The sequence below is a fragment of the Aricia agestis genome, chromosome 6, assembly GCF_905147365.1.
Source record: "Aricia agestis chromosome 6, ilAriAges1.1, whole genome shotgun sequence".
Lineage (NCBI taxonomy): Eukaryota > Metazoa > Arthropoda > Insecta > Lepidoptera > Lycaenidae > Aricia > Aricia agestis.
This window is the reverse complement of record NC_056411.1, coordinates 15,415,306-15,429,008: the sequence shown is the minus strand read 5'-3', so window position 1 is coordinate 15,429,008 and position 13,703 is coordinate 15,415,306. Positions and strand designations below refer to the sequence as shown.

At 36.9% G+C, this 13,703-nt stretch overlaps 1 protein-coding gene across 1 annotated transcript; it reads right to left on the bottom strand.

Annotated features, from left to right (window-relative positions):
- Nucleotides 1–1,156: 1,156 nt before the first annotated feature.
- LOC121728014 (trichoplein keratin filament-binding protein) lies at nt 1,157–12,861 on the bottom strand. Its single transcript, XM_042116105.1, has 9 exons — nt 12,470–12,861; nt 12,092–12,309; nt 10,751–10,861; nt 5,387–5,569; nt 3,916–4,060; nt 3,155–3,442; nt 2,890–3,051; nt 2,240–2,431; nt 1,157–1,752 (listed from the first exon to the last, which is right to left on the bottom strand). Exons 2-9 carry the CDS (start codon nt 12,304–12,306, stop codon nt 1,564–1,566), a joined length of 1,485 nt encoding a protein of 494 aa, XP_041972039.1. The 5' UTR covers nt 12,307–12,309; nt 12,470–12,861; the 3' UTR covers nt 1,157–1,563.
- Nucleotides 12,862–13,703: the final 842 nt, after the last annotated feature.

The following is a 13,703-nucleotide window of genomic DNA, read 5'->3' as shown; positions in this document are numbered from 1 at the left end:
TGTTGCTTTACTTTACACTCTTACAAAAATAACTTCATTGAGAATTCACACACAATATTAACACGCAGATAATAATATAGTACCTGGATGACCAAGCTTTGCTCGGTATAGCATACACTCATTGACTTCGTGTTTTTTAACAACGCCATCTGCTGGAATAGCTTTAGCTGTTGTTGTGTCGTTAAAGTAATTATTTGCTCACAAAATAGTATTATTATTCGCTAATAGATGTCAGGAAGAGTCATATTTTTCAGTTTATCGATTATCGATAAAACACGAATAAAAAGACATTTTTTTAAAATCATTCCTAGCTAGATCGATTTATCGCCCCCGAAACCCCCATATACTAAATTTCATGAAAATCGTTGGAGCCGATTCCGAGATTCCAATTATATATACCTATACAAGAATTGCTCGTTTAAAGATATAAGATTAATATGGTACTCCAAGCTCTTAAAATCAATTTTTAATACATTATATAACATATAAATCATTTACACACCAACACACTATGCAAACAAAAGATAATACCATTTTTACAAAAAATAGTAAGTTATTTTATTTTGTTAAGACCTAAGTGAAAATGCATAATATTATATCAAATGCATAAAACGTTTAATTATAAGTAAATTTTATAGTTTTACTCATCCGTATATTTTAGCATAATATGAACGCAAAACCTAATGCCTCGAGACGAACTGAACACGAATAATAATATAATCATATTATATGTACAAAGGTCAAAGCATCTACCTCATTTTGTCTTTACATTACATTACCCAAAGGTTGGCTGGTAGAAAATGCCTAAGGGCATTAAACCCGCCTCTGTACCTTTTTATATGTGCAAAAAGTATAATAAATAAAAAGATTAGTGTTTATTTAGGAAAAAATTATAAGCTAATACGCGTTTTAGTGTTCGTTTGGCACTTAGCCTTTATATTATAAAACTAGCTGTCCTGGCAAAATATATGTTTTGCCCTATAAAGTATTTCGCTTTTCGAAGTGACTAAATATGTCAACGTCCAAACTCCAAACCTATCCCGTCACACAAACAATGGTCGCTGTCAGTCTCGAGTTGTAATAATTTACTATTATTTATTCAAAAATGCACTTATCAATATAAATAGTAGATGTTGTCGGATTCTCAACCCTAGCCGATATGCTCGCTATGATTCACGAAAATCGGTCGAGCCGTTTCAGAGAAGTTCAATCACGCACCTCGTCACTCGTGACACGAGAATTTTATATATTAGATAATTAAAGACTTATGCACTTATGTCCGTGGCTGGCGTCTGCTAGCATTTGAACTAGAAATTGAATCCAGTAGAAGTACAAAACTTACAGTTTTGTTTAAATAATTTAAATAATTTGACGGTCGCCAGTAAGGCAACCGTCAAACTATGACGAACAGCACATAATTTACCATGTATTTTTCCTATTTTTCTTTCTTACAATATCAGTTCTCACTTTTTTGTTTCTTAATTTCTGTGTATAATCAGTAGTATCCAACTATCTTCAATCGTTCAGTGTCAGTTATCAGTGGTTCTCTAGCACACAGCATTTTTAATCAATCCAAGCGGAGCCGCGTCGCTGCGCGCGCGCTATATCTGCCCGCAAGCGGCGCTCGCGCGCGAATGCCTCACGTATTTGCGTGTCAAGCTGCGCACGCTCGTCTAACTTCTGCGCCTGCACCTGGAGCCCGTTGAGCTGGGACTGTAGAGCTCTGATGCTGAAGCAGCTAGTGTCACGTAACTGAAATTATGGAGATAAAGTGTTATTTTGTTAAAGCAACTTATACTAGATACAACAAACTTATATAGAATAAGTTTCGCGAGGGGTTATAAATAAATTAAGAGGAGTTATTAATAAGCATAGATTATTTGTGTTTTGTTCTGCCCGATTTCTATACATTTTGGCATAAGCCTACTTACAATGTGATGTAAATTCTGGGTTAGCCACGTTTATCACAACATCATGTTTCATGATCACAAGTACGAGGAACGAAAGAAATACATATTCAAATAATAAACCAGACTAGTACAAGCGGCCTAAGACTTAAAGCCTAATTCGTATTCGCAATTAAGTTCTTAACATCGGTTGTCTCGCTCACGTGCACTATTTGATATCAGCTCTTATATTCTTATACATTCAACCGTAATGGAATGGTGGCAGCCACCATTTTATTCGAGTTTGCTAAGCCATAATCGCTTTCTTGTGGACACATATTTTATCAACGTACCTTTGTATCTTGCTCCTTTCTCTGCACTTCCTGGTGGAAGTTGTCCATATCCTCAATGAGCTTTTCTCGTTCTAAAACATTCTCTTTCTGCTGCAGTAGATTAGCTTCCAACTTTTCTTGGAGTTGTTTTTTTAATGTTGTGATAACGTCGTTCATAAGCATACAGCGCGCTTCGCGTTCTTTCGCCCAAAGCTTTAAAAACAATTATTTTTACTCAAACAAAAAAAGTCTTTATACATAAATAATAGTAAAGGTGGGCTAAAACTGGTGCAAATATAAAGGTCCGGATACACTACGTAGACGACGCGACACGGCACGACTAAATATTATTTTTATGAAATCGTATGAGCTAAACTGCGCTTAGAGACATGTATCAAGCGATTTTCGTTAACGCCGACAAAATGTATGGGATTTGACATTAGTATTCGCTAGCGAAGCGATGACTTATGTCAAATCGCATACATTTTGTTGGCGTTTACGATAATCGCTTCTCACTTGTGTAGTAGGGCACTACTAGGCAGCGTAGCTACACGACACAAAACATCAGAGCTATAATGAACGTGAATAGTCGCGTCGCTCCACGTGTGTCTTGCCTTAAAAAATTGCTAAAGGATATTTTATATAAAGAAGAGAAAATGAGAAAATATTACTTGGTCCTGTTTTTCGTTGATCTGTCTCGCCTCTCCGTCGTACATAGCCTCTATGTTCTTCTGTCTCTGTCTCTCTCTGTCTCTGTACTCTTCTAGCTCTTGTAAGGCTATATCTAAAACTCGTTTGTAGTTTACAGACTTTTGTTGTTCACATTCGTAGTCCTGAAAACAAAATTGAACTAGCCATTATAATAAAATTAGAGAATAAATTTTGTTCACCGTAACAACAATAATAATAATTTAACAACAAAAACAATAATAATACCTTCATAATGCTAATTCGCACTTTTTCTAGCATCTTCAGTTCCAATTCAATTTCATTGATAACACTAATTACTTTCTTCTTTAGTTTGTACTTATGCAAGCCCATATTGATAATAGTTGCGTCCCTTTCTGCTATAAGGCGTGCATGTTCTTTTTCTCTTTCTTTAGTTAAGGCTTGCAACTCCTCCAGTATCATTTTCTCTCTTTCCTCCTGTTTTCTTAGTTCTTTTACAACAGATTCTTTCTCATTCAACTCGGCTATTTGATCTTCTAAACAGTTGCGGAGTTCCTGAAAGAAAATATAATCTTAACAAGCACAGTAGACTTTAAGGTTAACTTTAACTTAACTTTACCGTAGGTTAGTGTAAACTGTAAAGTATAAACTTTACTTTTTAATAAAAAAACATTTCTTTTACTATGTAAAAGAATTTACAGCTACAGTTCGACAAGGCTATATATGAACGTGGCGAGAAAAGGAACGTGGCGAAAAACGGTTCTATCATACAAAAACGTCATTTTTGACATGTGTTTGACAGTTCTCCTTTACCAGCAGCGCTCCCATCAATGTCACCCACGTTCATTTAGAGCTTCGTCGAGCTGTATACAATGTGTTGTCCTTGTCTGTGAAGCCACTTAACAAATGGACGAGACGAGAAGAAAGAACTATTTAAAGTAAATCTTAACACAATGCGGATCTTTTTGCCATGTAAAAAGGCTTGGCAAAGTTCCTTACAAGAATACAAACAATTAACAAACACTAACTTTAACTTTTAACTCCTTTTCTTTCAATTTCTCTTTCTCTTCCTGTATCTGCTGTCGTATCTGTTCGTCTCGCTCTTGCAGGATCTTTCGAGTGTCTTCCTCCTCCTTCTTTTTCTGGGTCTCTTTCTCTATAATTTGCTCAGTCCTGTAATAAAATCAAACCTACAATATTATTAAAAATATTTATCCTACGCTTAGGCCAATGAAAGGAAAAAAAGAAAAGTCACTTAAGAGAGTGTAAGTGAAAAGAAATAATATTTAAATACCTGAAATTAAAATAAATACCTATTTACTTGTGCTTACTATAAACTATGCGTCAGAGAGCTCTTTTATGGTGTAACACACATGATTAGCACTTTATGGTTGGGTTGCAGTTAAACGTGCAGTTGCACGTCCAGAGGCGTGGTTAAAGTTAAAGTTATGGTTATAGTTAAAGGCAAATTTAACTTTAACTTTAACCTTCACTTTGACCGGAGAAATTGACAGATGACAGCTGGTCCAACAAGGTTATAAATGAACGTGGGCGGGGGCGCTGCTGATAAAGGAGAACTGTCAAAAATTGCGTTTTTGTATGATGACAGCGTTAGTTCCTTTTTTCGCCACGTGCATTTAAAACCTTGTCGAGCTCTATGGTTATGGCGTATATGGCGTCTTGATGGCGTCGATTTTTAACTTTAACCAAAGATTTAACATTTTGCATTGTAGTTAAAGTTATAGTTAAAGTTAGTTGGTGCAACCCAACCTTGTGGGAGAGCCGTGCTTCGGCACAAATGGGCCGGCTCGACCGGAGAAATAGCACGTTCTCACAGAAAACCGGCGTGAAACAGCGCTTGCGCTGTCTTTCGCCGAGTGAGTGGTTTACCGGAGGCCCAATCCCCTACCTACCCTCCTTTATTGCCTTCCCTTCCCTACCCTCCCCTATTACCCTATTCCCTCTTAAAAGGCCGGCAACGCACCTGCAGCTCTTCTGATGCTGCGAGTGTCCATAAGCGACGGAAGTTGCTTTTCATCAAGTGACCCGTTTGCTCGTTTTATTTCATTAAAAAAAACCTAAGAGTTCATATTTCAAAAAGTTCTTATAAGCATTCCTAGTAAGTATTTTAAAATAGGATGACTGCCACCGATTGAATAGTTTGCCCTATATTCAAGTTCTAGATGACGCCCGCAACTCCGGTGCGCCGAAGTTCGTTTATCGCGCGGGAACCGCGGGAGCCTCCCCCTACGATTGGTCGCTAATGCACACGAGTTTCATACCTAAACGTGGAGCAGAGAGATTTGCTGGGTGAGAGGGGAGGCATTCAATCTCAGTTCGCTCGCTCATATTTTGTTTTAAATTTTTACCTCACCTTCAATTGTGATCTCCTATTGTGAGACATTCAAAATCACGAATTCGAAGTCTAGGATTTTCTTAATAACCCCCCTCCCCCCATAGAATCCTGGCTACGCCTATGAGTATGGATGTTGCACCAACCATGCAGACTTGAGTTTCCCGCTAGCGATATAGGACTTGGTGGCCTGCCACTCGGGTTGCTGCATCCGCCAGGCGTGATACAGCTTCAGCTCCGCCTCCTGTTTCCGCAACTGCTGCTCCTTCTCTATGATGCCCTGGTTTATCTCCCGCAGTGTTGATGTTGATACTTGGTTTAGGTATGACCTGGAAATTAAATAACCACAAAAAATTTAATAAAGTAAAAAAAAGCTACACAGTATACAGGTACGGTTATCAAATAATTTTATTTTATGCGTAAGAATTATCTAGCAACGTTGTACTTTGTATTATTAAGTTAATCTCAACTAATTATTTTAAATGATTATGTGTAATGTGAAGCTCCATAGTACATTATGTGTTGTTATGGTTTTGTTATTAGTGCTTATTTTAATCAAATAAAGACTGACACACTCACATTGACTAGAGACTGGAAGACTACATAGTATGAACATAATATACATAATTTAAAATATATCTCTTTTCATAAAGGTAAAAACAATTATCTAAGTAACTTTCAAACATGGTGTATTGAATTTATTGCAATCAGGTCTCGGAAACCTGGTTAATCTCGCGATCTTGTTCGTTAGAAACGCCATACATTTCCAAAAGAGTTTCGATTCCGCTCTGAACGGACCGAAATTATTGGTCTTGTTCAGAGAGCAAAATGAAAGTGCTCCTGCTCAAAATACCGGTTATAACCGTTCGCGATTATGTTCGCCCCGCCCATTCACACACACCACGACCCTCACCCATTGTGGTCCATCCTCTATCGGTTGTATCACGGGGAGTGCTCTGAGGAATTGTTCGGAATCATACCACCTGCAACTTTTCGCTATCGTCCCACGCGAAAAACATACCATCCTCATCATGGTAATAAAATCTTTGCACGATTGTTTACTTCTCCAAAAGGATCTGGATGCTCTCCACCGATGGAGTATTTTGAACAATCTGCTGTTCAAAATGAGCAAATGTACTGTAATGATATATGGAAGGAAGGTACGACCTCTTGTATTTAATTACACAATGGATGGACATCCCTTGACTCGAGTCCACAACACAAAAGACTTAGGGGTATACTTCGATAAAACCCTTACATTTAAAGACCATATTGCTGCTATTGCTAAAGATAGTTATAAACGCTTAGGATTTGTTCTCCGAAATGTTAGGGACTTTATCCCATCCCAAAGTAATTAAGTTACTGTATAACACATTAGTACGCAGTAAATTAGAAACGGATGCCTGTGTTTGGAGCCCTCATACAAATGCATCAACACTGATGCTTGAAAAAGTACAGAAAACTTTTCTCAGATTCCTGTACAAAAGAGTTAATGGATATTATCCTTATATGTACCCCACTAACTTCCTTTTAGGTACCCTAGGATATCACTCACTAGAGGTCAGGAGGGGTGTGGACCTCGTTCTAATAATTTTAAAAGCTCTTCGTGGAATTATAGACTGTCCGGAACTTCACACCCTCGTTTGTCGTTTGTTCGTGCCCGACAATTATCGCAGGCACCGCTCTTGCCATCGGCCCAAACTATTTGCCTTACCTATATGTAATTCTGTCGCGAGAGCCGAGTCCCCACTGTGTCGTGGGTTAGACGTGCTCAACGCTCTCCTGTCTGCCAACCCCAAGTGTGACATTTTTGCTGATAAGTGGATGAAAATAAAGAAAGTATGTGTGAAATTCTGCGAGGGAAAGTATGAAAGAGCTTCTACCGTTGTCTATTAGTTAAGTTGTTATTATAATTATTAGTTTTTAATTACTATCAATGTGTAAGTTTTAGGTTAATTGATGTAATTGGGGTCACCTGTTTTAATTAACTGTAAATAAATAAATAAATAAAATAAAAAAAATCACCTTGATGAGTGGCAGTCTTCCACAGTGCGTTTTTCGCGTAACTTTCTGCCGCGCACTGTATAACTCTGGAATGAACTGTCACCAGCAGTATTTCCGGACCGATACGACCTGCAAACCTTTAAGAAAAGAGCGTATTCCCTCTTAAAAGGCCGGCAACGCACCTGCAGCTCTTCTGATGTTGCGAGTGTCCATGGGCGACGGTAGTTGGTGACCCGTTTGCTCGTTTGCCCCCTTATTTAATAAAAAAAAAATGTCCACACATTCAAAACAAATTAGATTGGCTATTAGATGGTGCACTAGAAAGGGATAGAAGATATCACTGCACTAGTTTCCGCGAGGAATTAAGCAGGTTAATTTCAGACGCAATACCGCTCGCATCTGGGTTTCGCTCCGAGCGAACACTTATCCAAAAAACCTGGTTAAAGAGAGTTTTAACCTGGTTAAAAAAATACCCTGATTGCAATGTTAAATTATAAAATAATGTCTTTTGAGCTTATCACATGATTAAAGAAACTGCCGACACAATAAATAATATTATTTATTAAAATAACAGTACAAAAATAATTTAATTTAATTTATTGTATAAATGTAACTATAGTGAAAATAAATAGTATAGGAAAAGTTTAGTAACTTATTATTACTAGTACAATTTTTGGTATAATATTATTATCTTATAAATAAAATAAAATATAAGTAATAAAGTTTTGTTTTTATATTAATTATTACCTGCCATGCAAATAGTCTAAGCGATAAGTTGAGAATGGCGAAATATAGAGATAAGGGTCATAAAAATACGTGCGATAGCTCATTAGATTCGGGAAGACGTCTAGAAAAATGTATCGGAAGCGTGTATTAGCACACAAAAAATTGCAAAAGTTATAAGCAAATTAGGTTGCAAAAAAAAGGTATTATGTTTTTTGTTAAAAACTCCGAAACTATTAATATTTAAGAAATTAAAAAAAAAGATTTTAAAAGGAGAGGAAATTTCCATTAAAAATCCCAACTCCCGGAAATCTATCTCTATTATTTATAATTTTAGTTTAACGCTGAAAGTAAGCCTCCGCGCGGCATTTTTAGGTAGCGCGCGCAGGGACCAAGCCAGAGAGCGGACCATCGAGCTGTGAGAGGAAAGGCTGCAAGAGCCTCAAGTCAGCGTAAATCTGGTGCAGGCCATTCGACCAGTGCTGAAACAGTGGTTGACAAGGAAGACCGGCGCGCTCTCCTTCCGACTTACACAGGTGCTGACCGGGCATGGCTGCTTCGGTCGGTACCTGTGCGAGATCGTAAGTCGAGAAGAAACCACGCGATGTCACAACTGTGACTGTGACAGGGACACGGCTGAACACGGTATGTTCGGCCGTGTCCCTGTGTGTCCCTCCTGGATAGTACAACGTGCGGCACTCAGTGCTGCTATCGGACCGGACCTTTCGCTGCCGGCACTGTTTCGTGCAATGCTGAGTAGCGAACAAGAGTGGAAAGCGGTGGAGGATTTCGCTCACGACGTCATCTCCGCAAAAGAGGAGGCCGAGCGCATAAGGGAGAGGGAGGCGCTCGACCCTCGTCGCAGAAGTAGGCCAAGGCGAAGACGGGTCAATCTAAATGACCAAAGCGTCCCACCTTAGCCAGGGAGCTCGGGGCGGCGGTATGGGGATGCCGTCACCCATTGCACCGAGTCCCCGAGAGGATCGCGATGCGCTGCGTACTCTTCGCGCATCGCGACACCAAAGTGGAAGGGCCTCTGTTCGGCCACAGACTCTGTATGGGCTCGAGGAGGGCCTGCTGGTGATAAGCAGGCACACGCACGCAGAACTGCGGAAAGAAAGCTCGCGCGTTCTCGCAATCCTGCGTGCGAAGAGTGAAAGAGTATAGACGGGTTTTAGTGGGTAGGGCTGCGGTCAATTCACCAAATGTATATGTAATATATTGTTTAAATTATTAGTTTAGAAAAAAAATTCAAGAAATAGTCCATTGGTTTATAAATTTTTTTTATTAGCAAATGGTGGAAAAAAAAAATTGTTTATATATTTTTTTTTATGAAACAAGGGGGCAAACGAGCAAACGTGATGGAAAGCAACTTCCGTCGCCCATGGACACTCGCAGCATCAGAAGAGCTGCAGGTGCGTTGCCGTCCTTTAAAGAGGGAATAGGGTAATAGGGGAGGGTAGGGATGGGAAGGTAAGGGAATAGGGGAGGGTAGGGAAGGGAATAATGTAGGGGATTGGGCCTCCGGTAAACTCACTCACTCGGCGAAACACAGCGCAAGCGCTGTTTCACGCCGGTTGTCTGTGAGAACGTGGTATTTCTCCGGTCGAGCCGGCCCATTCGTGCCGAAGCATGGCTCTCCCACGTGTAAGTTAATACATGTCCTTCATTGATATGAAATCAATTACGTGATAATAAATGAAACAACTTTTTTTTTGACAATATTACTTGGATTTCTAGTTTTTTGTTCAAGTTAAAAAATTATTATAAACAAAGTATTATTTTTTTTTAACTTTTATGGCGTGATCATGTTAAGTATGTTTAACTCAAGGGTATTGTTTATATCAAGGGCTCCACGAAGTGAAAAATTTTACGAAAATTATTTAAACATTTTCTTTACAGTACAACGAGGACGGAAGTTCGAAAAAATTTCGTTAGTTAACATTTGTGTAATTTGTTGAAAAATTAACTTTAAGTTAAATTTTCAACGGGAGCAAATTCTTTGAAGTGTTCGGAATACACCATAAGTTTTAGAAAATTTTAAATTAACATTTAATACCTTTAAAAAAATAATCAGTGTGACGTGTTCGGTTTTGAAGCTGCGCGCGCTACCTAAAAATGCCGCGCGGAGGCTTACTTTCAGCGTTAAATTAAAATTATAAATAATAGAGATAGAATTCCGGGAGTTGGGATTTTTTAATGGAAATTTTCTCTTCTTTAAGAATCTTTTTTTTTTTAATTTCTTAAATATTAATAATTTCGGAGTTTTTAACAAAAAACATAATACCTTTTTTTGCAACCTAATTTGCTTATAACTTCTGCAATTTTTTGTGTGCTAATACACCCTTCCGATACATTTTTGTAGACGTCTTCCCGAATCTAATGAGCTATCGCACGTATTTTTATGACCCTTATCTCTATATTTCGCCATTCTCAACTTATCGCTTAGACTAAATAACATTAATTTGTGTTTACATTTTCTGAATAACAAAGTATATTTTCTTGATTTGTAGTCTTATAAAACTTAAGTTTATTATTTAAAAATTTTTCATACAGGGGGGCAAATGAGCAAACGGGTCACCTGAGGAAAAGCAACTACCGTCACCTATGGACACTCTCAACATTATAAGAGCTGCTTCTTGAAGGTTTGCGGGTCATATTGGTCCAGAAATACTCCAAGTATAGTCAAGTTCCAATCAGTTTCAGTTGTAGTTTCTTTATTATGCTTTAATAAATATAAAATATACTTTTCATACCGTGGTTATTTTTATACCTATACTAACCCATTCTTATAAAGCTTAGGCTTAGAAGTTAGTTCTTTAATTTCTTCTTGATATTGCAGATTTTCTTGGTACAGCATGTTTTCTAGTTTTTTGCGACGCTCTTCCAGCCGGCTGAAATCGAATACATTTTTAATTGAGACATGATTTAAATCATATTTTTAATAACTTGTAAATTGCATTACTATACTGCATCCAAAAAAAAAACAAATGTGTTTGAAGAGATTATATTATACGTTTCTAGTTCAATAGTTACTCAGCAACTTTAGTAAATAATAATAATAATAAAACATTTATTCATGAACTTTGGACATTACACTTATTACATTACAAGAAAAAAAAACAAAAAAAACACAGAACAGTTAAAATGATGTTGACATGGCAATACAAAACAGTAGTCTAATATGAACTGTAACTAGCCTAACTAAGAATGAACAAAAAATAAAAATAAGAAAAGTAGCAAATATTTCAATTATAACTTAGCAAACAAGAGTGTTATGGGAAGGTAGGAGGTGTAATGTTCAAGCCATTGAAATGGAGTCCACTCAGGTAAAACGACTATGGATAACCACAGTCCCTGATATTCTGTGGATCCAAAATGTCAGGCGCAAAACTTGGGTGGTCTCAAGGCTACAGTGTCGCAATTTAAAAATAAATTATGCAAAATGTTTCAGATAATAATAATATAAAAGCATACTTATGTAATATAATAAATAAAATATATAAAAAGAACTAAAATCTTAAATCACATATGGCATGCAATAATTTATACATATCAAAAAACTTACGTTATACATATAAAAAAAACAATAAGTACTTAATTATTTTGTTAAAATTTTAATAGATTATATCTATGTTATATCTAGTTGATATTTAAGTGATGCATAAACGGAATAATTTCAATAATTTCTAACGCCTTCAATCATTTAGAGTTTAGACCAGGGGTTACCAATCTTTTTCAGCCTGCGGCGTAATTACACGTCACAATATTTTGTCACGGCGCTTTACCTAGCTATTACAAAAAGACACATAAACAAATAAACATTTTTAATGATTATACTTGGGTTAAGCAGATAAATAGTAATAAACAAAATATATTTAATCATCTACCTGCTTTACATAATTAATATCATAATTTTACTATATAATATTTGTGGTTTTGGATAATGATGAAGGATCAACTCACGGCACCCCTATTGCCTTTCCATGGGGCACAGTTTGGGAACCCCTGCTTTAGACACTGTGTGATAATAATAAACTGCAATGTAAGCTATTTTCTTGCAACACTTACTAAATCACTCTTTGCGAGTATTAGCAATAATGATAAAGTTTTTTTACACTTACATTGCCTTAAGCTTCTGTTCACACAACTGTTCTGCATCCTTTTTAGCCTTCTCGTAATAGTCTTTGGTGGTCCATTGTTCATGGTGTTTGGACTTATTTGTGTTTAACTCAAAGTAATTGGCAACCTTTTTCAATTCCTCTGTTCTCCGGATTTCATTGTCTCTTCGTTGTGCTGCTAAAGCTTGTAACTGCCACTGAGGTCTTACTTTGGACATGATCTGAAAAGTATTAAATGTGAATGGTAAGTTTACATTTACAACACTTAACATTGACGCATGGTTTGATGACATCATTGTGGAGCAGGCATGTTATTGCATTTCAGCGATTTGACCGTGTACATTTCTTTTATAATATTTGTATGTATTCAATAGTACTTACAGCATAAACCTCTATTAGGACTTAGGAGACCCTGTGACAGGCTCAGTGTGTGTTCAGTTGACACAGTTGGTGTTAATACTGTTATCACAAAAAAGCCACGGTTGAATGATCACAGTTTTATCCATAAGCGTTGGAAGCGTTGTAACTATAGAATTATCACTTCGTATCGCGTTGCTAGAGCCCTGTGTCAGTGACAACAAAATTAAGGACTACTGGTATGAGGTCAGCGAGTTAACAAGGTTTATTTCACTTCCTCGAAAAATTACGACTAACTGCTCTTAGTCACAGGTCAGTAATTTTAATTATAGTTAAGCTAGGTCATTGCTGTTATGTATGACTGTATTGTAGGTATTGTGATTGGATTTTTTAAATTACAAAACATCGTTGCATTGCAAAACCAATGTAAACAGCAAAACAATCCACAGATTACTAGTATCAATTAACATTTAACAAAACAAACTTTTGTCAAGTTTGTCAGTTGTCTTTTTTTTTCTTATTATGGCGCTCGGCTTTTTAACCATGGCCAGTGTAAAGTTAAACATATTTTACTTGACACTGGCCATGGTTAAAAAAAGCGGGAAAATATATATTGTAAAAGTTTACTAAATATAAAGTCGTTTTTCCAGATTATCGTCAAGTCTAAAGTCTAGTAAAAGTCTATAAGAGTAGTCTGTAAAGTCAATGAGTCAAGTCAGTTTTAGTAAAGTGGTAGAACCTTTACTAAAACTTTCGATGGAGTTTTGGAGGGAACACAAAATGGCACGTTTCTACTTTCTTGAAGTTGTATCACTTGCCAACACTTGTGCACGACATCGAATAAATATGGTTAACATTCTACCAACATTATACATTAAATTGCTTCTTACATACATTTTACGCTATCAATTCGATAGAGGGTATCAAAAACTTTAATCACGGAATGGACGAACCGATTCGTAATTCGAAGAAACACGAAAATATACAAACCGAAATAACACAATTTTTGGAAAATAATACAAAAACACAACGTCACTCTTTCGTGTTCCCGGCAAAACTCCCCCTGTCAGTTGTCATTATTCTTATGTCTGATGCTTATTTTCATACAAGTAGTGTGCGTTTATTTTCTTGAATATTTCTATTTGTCGATTATTCCGAAGCACATTATGATACAGGAAAAAAAGTCAATTAGTTCATGATATCGATTAACTATAGTTCAAGTGATGAGAATCCGTAAACACACGTAAAAAGCTATGCA